The sequence below is a fragment of the Corapipo altera genome, unplaced genomic scaffold, assembly GCF_003945725.1.
Source record: "Corapipo altera isolate COAL_440 unplaced genomic scaffold, ASM394572v1 257, whole genome shotgun sequence".
Lineage (NCBI taxonomy): Eukaryota > Metazoa > Chordata > Aves > Passeriformes > Pipridae > Corapipo > Corapipo altera.
Genome location: NW_020885045.1, coordinates 241,300 through 250,166, shown reverse-complemented (window position 1 = coordinate 250,166; position 8,867 = coordinate 241,300). Strand labels below are relative to the sequence as shown.

The 8,867-nt window shown below is 60.5% G+C and overlaps 2 protein-coding genes across 7 annotated transcripts in view; one reads left to right on the top strand and one right to left on the bottom strand.

The window, feature by feature from the left end:
- DHX30 (DExH-box helicase 30) overlaps positions 1–1,228 on the top strand; it is a 25,953-nt gene extending 24,725 nt beyond the window's left edge. For both annotated transcript variants that reach the window (XM_027668578.1, XM_027668577.1), the window contains exons 18-19: positions 245–384; positions 898–1,228. In XM_027668578.1, the coding sequence (XP_027524379.1) occupies positions 245–384; positions 898–1,133 (376 nt within the window). In that variant the 3' untranslated portion in view covers positions 1,134–1,228. The remainder of the gene's footprint in view (positions 1–244; positions 385–897) is intronic.
- A 2,216-nt stretch (positions 1,229–3,444) lies between these two features.
- Positions 3,445–8,867, bottom strand: part of MAP4 (microtubule associated protein 4) — a 115,150-nt gene continuing 109,727 nt past the window's right edge. For all 5 annotated transcript variants that reach the window (XM_027668561.1, XM_027668563.1, XM_027668565.1 and 2 more), the window contains one exon: positions 3,445–8,091. In XM_027668561.1, coding sequence (XP_027524362.1) covers positions 7,882–8,091 — 210 coding nt within the window. In that variant the 3' untranslated portion in view covers positions 3,445–7,881. The remainder of the gene's footprint in view (positions 8,092–8,867) is intronic.

Sequence of the window (8,867 nt, the reverse complement as noted above, 5' to 3'; positions counted from 1 at the left end):
CCATCCCTGTGGCTGTGCCAGCCCCAGAGCCCAGCCTGGCTGTGCTGGACCATCCCTGTGGCTGTGCCAGCCCCGAGCCCAACCTGGCTGTGCTGAGCACCCCCGTGGCAGTGCCAGCCCCAGACCCCAACCTGGCTGTGCTGAGCACCCCTGTGGCAGTGCCAGCCCCATAGCCCAACCTGGCTGTGCTGAGCACCCCTGTGGCAGTGCCAGCTGGCGGTGGCTGACAGGACTGTCCATGCAGGGAGGCCTCCAAGCTGTACAGCCGCTGGCTCACCTATTTCATGGCTGTCAAGTCCAATGGGGGTGTGTTCGTGCGGGACTCGTCCCAGGTGCACCCGCTGGCCGTGCTGCTCATGACCGACACCGACATCCACGTCCGAGGTGAGTGCTGCCGGGGGCACCCGAGCTCTGCCAGGCCCTTGACCTGCCCTGCTCTCCGAGCTCCTGCTTTGGGACGGGTGCTGCTGTGGTGGGGCCGTGGAATGGTGGTTTGTGAGCTGTCCCCAGCTATAGCTCTGCAGGGAGACAAGGCAACCCCCAGCAGGCTGAGCCTGTAGGCCTGTGTGCCTGGATCATCCTCTCTGGGGGAAGGAGAGGCTGAGCTGGCACGATCCCACCTGTCCCTGGGGACGTGTCCCTGCAGCCCCTGGGGGTTTGGCAGTGCTGCAGTCAATCTCCAGCCCTCGGGTTTGCCGTCAGTCGCCTCCTGCAGGAAACTGGGAGGATCCCAGTGTGTGCTCAGAGTGCTGCCTGGCTTTTGTGGGAGCTGTTGGCCCAGCTGAGTCCCTGTTGGTCTAAAACAACTGGGAAGGAGCTGTGTAGCAGCAGTGGAGAGGCTGGAGCAGCCAGCACGGGTGAGCCCCGTGCCCACCCTCCCCTCCACTCTCTCCCAAGATGACGGCTGGAGAGCCACCGTGTCCCTGACGGACAGCGACCTCCTGGTGCTGGAGGGGGACTCCTACACCATCCGCCTGCTGCGCGACTTCCGCGTGTCCCTGTCCAAGATGGTGGAGACGTGCCTGTGCTACGAGATGGCCGCGATCCCCGGGGACCTGCACCACCAGCACAGCCAACTGCTCGACATCCTGGTGGATCTGCTCAAGGGCCCTCCCGGCAGCTTTGGCTCGTAGGCGGAGCCGGAGGCTCCTGTGGGGACTTGTAATTTGTATAAAGATGTTCACAAATGTTTATTTAAATAAAGTTCTATTTATCCCTTGTGAAGTCATCTCTCTCCATCCTAGAAGATTAATGTTGTCTGAATCTCCTGCTGCCGGCTCCGTGCATGGTCACCGCGTGGGAAGAGCAGCGGGAATGGACTGGGAGTGCCGATGGACCCGAGCTGCGTGGACACCCACCCGCCTCCTCCGTGCCCAGCGCCATCCCTGATGGAAGCGAGGACGCGGCCGCCGGGGCCGTCCCGTGCCCCCTCCCCACGGGGCCGGGCTGGAGCCGCTCCGCTCGCTGCCAGAGCTCCTCCGGGCTCACCACGAGGACGGATCTCGGCCGTGCCAGGCCCAGCCTGGATCCGGCAGCTCCGGCGCAGGGATCGCCGTCTCTCCACTCTCCACGTGCCCCGAAGGCGCCGGATGGAGGTGACATTCCATGGGGATCTCCGAGCCTGCCAGCGGGGCCCTGCCAGCCCTCAGTCGTGGCGTCACGAGCGTGAGATGTGGCTCGTCCTTCCCGACCCGCCTGTACTTTTCGTCCTCTTGCGTTGTTACTATGATTTTTTTTTTAAATCTCCCGTTCTCCCTTTGCCGAGGAGGTCGATCCCTGTCCCCTGTGCACACAGGAGCGATTGTAGCTGCCGGGCCTCCCGCGGGACGCCGGGAGCGCAGGCACAGACCTTTGTTTTCTACGAACAGGGACCATATTTCCGTGGAAGGAGGATTGCGACAGGCACAGCACTCAACGAGGAATCTGGAGTTTAATCCCAGCTTTGCCTTGGACTCTCTGTCCGTCAGACAGTGACCTACCTCACAGGGCTGTTGTGAGGCTTCGCTGGCGTTTGTACCAGGAGGGACTCGGGGCGCGAGGGCTGTGCCCCCGGCGCTGGAGGGGCCCGCGGGGCCTGGGGTCATTCCTTTTTATTCCCATTTCTTATGCTCTTTGTATCTGCAGCAGAGGTGGTGGGCTCTGAGGGCTCTGAGGGCCCCAGCCGGGCACTGCTCCGGGCAGTGGGAGTGAGACTGTTCCTGCCCCTGGAACAACGGCAGAGCAGCCCCGGGGCCCCCCTTTGGTTCTCCCAGTTCTCTGATTTAATTTACTGCTCATGGGCTTTAAGGCACTGTGCCCTGTGCCAGCACAAGGGGCCCTCGGAGTCCTGCAGCCTGGGGTCACTCAAAACTTCTCATCTTCATTTCACTTGCTTGAGGTTGTCACTATTATTTGACCAGTGTTTGTTTCTTTTGGCCTGTATAATGGGCAGTATGGTTTTCCCTTCCAGCAGGTTTAAAAAAAAAAAAAAAAAAAAAAAAAAAAAAAAAAAAAAGACTAAGCTATTGTCTAAATGGTTCCGAACTAGTGTGATATTGGGATACTTCCGTGGCTGTTATGTGATACTGGATCTTTTTACAACATAGATTAAAGACAATAAAAAGGGATAGAGTAGGAACTGCCTCTGTCCTCTTCATTCTTTTTTGCTGTTTATTTATTTACTGCAACATGTGGAATTTTGTGCCTTTTCTTTGGCCACTTCTCCAGTGGGAGAGGTGCAGAGCTGGGGGGGAGGTGGGTGGGGAGGGCAGAGGGGGCTAAAGGGCCCTGGCACTGTGGGACCCCCTGTCAGTGACAGCCTGGGGGGCTGAGGGATCACTGTGGGGTCAGCTGGCAGGACACAGTCACCCTGCAGTGCCAGAGCGTGTCCTGGGCTGGGGGTTTGTTCCCAGGGCAGGGCTCGAGGAGGGGCAGAGGAGCTGCTGCTGCTCAGGGACCTGGACCTTGGGTCCAAGTGCTGTGTGGGGTCCCAGGTCGTGTCTGTCCCGACTATGAGTCTGAGCCAGGGTGGAAACCTTCCCTTCCTACGAGTGGGTCGGGGGCACCTTCTGTGAGGGGGTGGTGGCCCCCCGGGGTTCCCCTTTGGTCAGGTGTGTGTGCAGGGCCTGGCACGGGCCACTCCGAGAGAAGCCAGGTGGGATGGGCAGGAGGGGAAGGTCGGCTCCTGTGGCTCTGCCCCCGGCTGTGCCAGCTGTGGCACACTGCCACCGGCACCGAGGGCTCTCACTGGCCCCGGGGGGTGCCCACAGGACACCTCTCCCCTCTGATCCCAGGCTTGAGGAGCAAAGCCATGGATGGGGATTTTCTGTGGCTGAAGGAATCGAATCCAACCGAATTCCTTCCCCCTTTCCTTATGGCTTCCTGTGCCACCGGCATCTCAGGTGCCCCTGACTGTGCCACCGCGCCCTGCCCGGCTTTCCCCCCCCCACAAACTCAGGCCCAAGCTGAGGAGGAACATCTAGAAGCTTTATTTCAACCCTTTACAATAGTAAGAATCACAACATCAAGTCAGGAAATGTTGCTAAGGAGACGCCGGTCTTACAGCCCCTCGGGGAGGGTGAGACACAAAGGCAGAACCAAACGGGTGGGTCCCCCCAGGCCGGGGGGCTCTGCCCCAGCCCACCCCCCAGAGCTGTGGTCTCACACCGAGCACTGACCTCCCCCTGCCCGGGGACAGCCCCCGCGGGCACCCCCGCAGAACAACCCTAGGACACAAACAACAGGAACACGTCACATTGAGAACACTCACACGCTGCTCACGCCTCACGACAGCCCGGTGAGGTAAAGAGTGTCACCCCCGTGCAGGGGGGAGCTGAGGCAGAGAGGTTTAGTGGCTTCCCGAGACCGAGGAGGGAGCCCGGAGCCGGGACCACCCTCCGGGCTGGGCTCTGCTCCCCCCGTCCTGTGTCCGACCCCCCTCGGGCCCGGCCGGTGTTCCTACGGTGCGGGCAATGGAAGCTGCAGGTGATGTCGAAGGTGGGACGAGCACAACGGGCGCACGATGGAGTCTCGTGTCTGATCCTGCCCCGGACACCGGGGGAGGGAGGGGGAAACGCTCACCCGGCCGGAGTTCAGTGGGGAGGAGGAAGGAGAGCCCGAGCATTCCCACTGCTGCCTCCCGGAGCCGCTTCCCACCCCACCCGCAGGGTCCCGGGGCCGGGAGGGCTTGGGGGGGACATTCCTCCCAAGCCCCGAGGCCGCCGGGCCCCCCCAGCTCCTGCCTTTGGACAACCGGGAGCGGCTCCCGGGGCTCGGCCCTTCCCTCGGGGACGCCCCGTCCCCCCGAGGGTGTCACTGCCACCAAGCTCCAAGAAAACTAGAAATTCTGCCTAAACGACACAAACGCGGGGGGTCCCAGAGCCCCCCTCGCACCGACACTACGCGGGGACAACACCGGGGGTCAGCGTAGAAAACTACATTCAGTTTGCGGTCAGGACCCGACCCACGGGAGCCACGGCCCGGGGCGGCAGCGGAGCCGCCGCTCCCGTGGCCTCAAGCCCACAAACTTGTTACTTGAATGTACTTGTTTAACAGTATAAAAAGCCCGAAGTAACTGTATATGCCACTGATACGCAGGGAGACACCAGGCTCCGGAAAGGGGGGAGGCTCCTGCCTGGAGGGACCCCAGCTGGGATGGAGCTCCCACCCGGCCCTGCTCCCTCCCCATCCCCTCAGCAGCTCAGACACCTCCAAAACGCCGCTCGCCCTCATCCCGAGCTCTGGGAAGGGCTTTGCTGAGCCTCCAGCCCAGCCTGAGCCCAGCTCAGCTCAGCCACCCCTGCAAAGCCAGGACCCCCCAGCGCCAGCTCAGGACAGGAACGTGTACATTCAACTTGCATCTAATTCAGACCACAACTCCTATTTTTTCCCAAATTTGCTGCCTCCAGCCCTCGGTGGAGCTGCCGGCCCCCTCCCACCCAGCAGCGTCTCTGCAGGTCTCTGCACCACCCAGCTCATCCCACCTCTCCAGAAAGGAAAAGCCATTTCCAGCACACACGGCTCCTTCCCAGCAATATGTACAGCCGCTTCCTCAAGAGAAAATACAAAAAAAGAAATCCATATTAAAACTGAAGCTGTCCTAGAAACACCACAGCAAACTAATGTATCCGGATTTAGTTTGTCAGCTAAACACAGGCACAACAAGTGTTAGAGAAGTGGCACAGAAGCACAGGCCGGTGGGGGCAGCTGGGCCGGGGGCTGTGTCGGGCAGGGACAGGCCTGGGTGCCAAATCCTCATCCAGGGCTGCCCAGCAGTCGGGAAATGGGATAAAAGCAGTGCAGGGGAGAGGTGATGTCGCTGTCCCTTTGCAGGGGACGGGGGCTCGTTTGCTGTTTGTTTTTTGCAATCTCAGAAGATAAAGTGCAATGTTGCCACTTGCCTTCCTCCTGCAGCACCTGAACCACGGCCGGGACCCGGCTGCCTCCCTCCGCCCAGGAATCTCATCCCGGGGCACTCAGGGAACCTCCTCCCGGGGTGCCCCGGGCAGAGCAGCAAGAGGGACACAACATCTCAGCCTCCACCTCCTCTTTGGTTACCCACGAGCATCTCCGGCCGCTGCCCATCGGCACAAACCCTGCTGCCAGCTCGGTGAGCCTGGAGAGCGGCTCCAGCCCCTTCCCAGCCCATGCTGGTGGGTCACAGGCAGGGAAAGCAGGCTCCAGGCAGGGAAGCCGGGATCCAGGCAGGGAAACCAGGCTCCAGGCTCACCGTGCAGGCTCAGGACCCTCACCCCAGCCCCTGCCCGGAGCACACGGACGTTATTGCTTGGGAAACACGCGGCCCCTGCCCCGTCCTGCCCAGGGGCTCAGCCTGCTCCTCTCCTCAGTCCCTCTCCTCCAAACTTCCCCTGGATTCAAGTGTTGGAAAAAAAGAAACCAAACCAAAGCCAAGACTGACAAGCTGAAGCTGGTGTTTAGAATTTAGCAGTGAGAGAAAGAAGGAAGCGCCAGCGGGAGGGCAGTGATATATACCGGGGTGGGGACACAGGGGACAGGCAGCACCGGCTCGGGCCGGAGAAACGGGGTCCCGGGCCCGGCCCGACCCCAGCTCCAGCTTCTCCTTCCGGAGCCAGGGCTGGGATCAGTGCTGGGAACGCTGGGAACACACACGGACAACAGGGGGGCAGGGAGCGATGGCACGTTCCCTGTTTGGGATCAAAGGGATGTGGCACAGAGGGAGTGGAGAGGTGGGGAGGAGGAGGAGGAGGAGGAGAAGGAGGAGAAGGAGGAGGAGGAGAAGGAAGAGGAGGAAGAGGAAGGGAAGGAAGCACTGGGAGGGCTCCAGGGTATATATAACCGCCCCTTTCAGGTGCAAATCTGCATTGTTTCAATTTGTATTCAGAGCAAAAAGCACTTATGAAACTACCAGACGACTTTGATGCAAACTAGTACATTTTAATGCCATTTTATTAGAAATCATGCAAACTTTAATATAAAAAATACAAGTGCAATAAGAATCTTTGTGTGTAAATACAGATTCTGGGTTATCGTGTCATTGTCGGCTTCCCAAAGAAATATTCCCACAAGCATGAGAAGCTGCAGGCTTCCCTCTGTCCCCTCCTGGAGCAGCCCCCCCTTAGCACAGCCTGGTTCAGTTCTCTTTGATCCCAGTGTTTTGCTATTTCGCTTTTCTCTGTTTTTGTTTTTTTTTTCCTCTTTAAATTAGTTTGACCACCCAAGAACACTTTTTTTTTTTCTTTCCTGTTTTAATTTATTTACATTTAATTTCTTTAGTGTCATTTGCAACACGAAACGAGGAGCTCCAAGAGTGGGGGAAAATCTCCTTCCTAGTCAGAGCTGCAACTCCCTGGCACTAACCCTGCCCCGCTGCCCAGCCCAGGGCTCCCGGCTCGCTGCCCATCCCGGGACGGGCACTGCCCTTTCCTGCTCATCCCGACGGTCCCCATCCATCAGCCTCGCTAAAACCACACACACACACACACACACACACATCCCTCACACCCCAGGACCTGCTTCAGCCTCGGACTCCCGGCCTGCGTCAACCAGCCACGGCAGCCTCCTGCCTCCCCTCAGCCCTGGAAAACCGGGATGAATCCCAGGGCTCCGGCCGTGCCAGTTAATAAATAAACCACCTTTCCCTCGCTGACACGCAGGAGGCCCCGGGCACCCCCCGGGGGAGGGGCTGTGAGCATCTCCTTGAGGTCAACACAGGCTCCACCTGAGCTCTCACAGCAAGTTCGCCTTTAACACATCCCTGTGCCCTTCGTTCCAGACATGGCTTAATCCCATGAACTCGCTCCACCGGTTCAAAATATTGAAAGAAACCCCAAACAACAACGAGGAAGTTACAATGGCTGGATATGTCAGTAAGAAGCCAGCACGGCAGCAGCGGTTAATGTCCCTACTCTCCTACGGGGTGGGAAGGAAGGAAAGAGAAAAGGAAACTTAGCACGGGGCTCGTAGCACAATAAATCATCAACACGTCGTCACAAAGAATAAAAGGTTCAAGTCAACAGCTGAAACAGCCTAACGAGTGTGGAGGGTTTATATCAGCATCCAACTGAAGCGGTGAGGAGGGAAAGGGGGTAAAAAAAAAGAGACAGAAAGAAAGATCACAGCTTATCCCTGTTAACTCTGGCCTGGCTTCAGCCCCCGGCACATCCCTACACTGGAACAGCCCTGGAGCCGCTCGATCCCGGCCCCGACGCGACACCACCGCTGGAGTGACCCCCCCAAAGCCAACGGGACGGGGCACGGGGAGGGAGGGAAACCCCCTTCCAGCCACGGAGGGACCCCCGAGCCCGGGCAGGGCCGAGCCCCCGGGACGCCCTTCGGAACGCTGTCCCTTCCCACCTAAAGCCAGAGGCCGGGTCAAGAGAGCCAAGCTGGGTCCTCGGGGGCGCGTGGAGCGGGGCCGGGGGGTCACAAGCCTTGCTGGGAGGGCGCGGCGGGGGCAGCCGGCCGCGGCAGCGGTGACGGGGAGGCGCCGGAGCCCAGGCTCTCGCTGGCAGAGGTGCTGCGCCGGGGGGAGGTGCTGCTGGAAAGGTTGGGGGGTTTGGAGACGACGATTTCAGCTCCGTGGTCTGTGCGAGCCTTGGCCTTCTCACGGAACGTCAGCTTGTGAGATTCAATCTGCAGCGACACAGGGGTGGGGGACACGGGGAGGGGGCGGGAGGGACGGGAGGGAGAGGGGATGGGGAGGGGGGGGGGGATGGAAGACGATACCAGAATGTCATCATTAGATGCCTGGAAGATAAAAGGCAATTTTCTGAATTAAAAGAAAGGCAGGACAGCCCTACAGACGTCGCTACAAACGGGTGGGGGCTGCCGGGCTCCCCCCCCTCTCCCCGGGGCGGCACAGAGGGGGCCCGCGGGCACTTACTTGTTTCTTGTATGTGAGTCTCGAAGCTCTGAGTGTCCCTTTGCTCAGCGGTGCCCAGGCCGGGGGGCACGGCCGGCCCGACCCCGTTCTCCCGCAGCGCGCTGCCCGCCGGGGCCGCCGGGGCCGGGACCGGGACCGGGACAGGGACAGGGACCGGGACAGGCACCGCACCCGGCACCGCGCCCGGCCCCGGCCCCGCTCCGCCCGCGGCCGCCGGCGGCTGCTGCCCCGGCTCCGCACCGCCCTCGGCCTACAATGACAAACGGGGACCCGGTCAATAGGGCGGCGGTGCGGGGGGAGAGGGGCAGGGCTGGGGTTGTAGGGATGCGAGAGGTGCAGGGGTGTGAGAAGTGCTGGGGTTGTAGGGCTGTCAGAGGAGCTGGGGTGTCAGAGGTGCAGGGGGATGTGAGAGGTGCAGGAGTGTGGGGTGCAGGGGTTGTAGGGATGTGAGAGGTGCAGGGATGTGAGAGGTGTAGGGATGTGAGAGGTGTAGGGATGTGTGGGGTGCAGGGGGATGTGAGAGGTG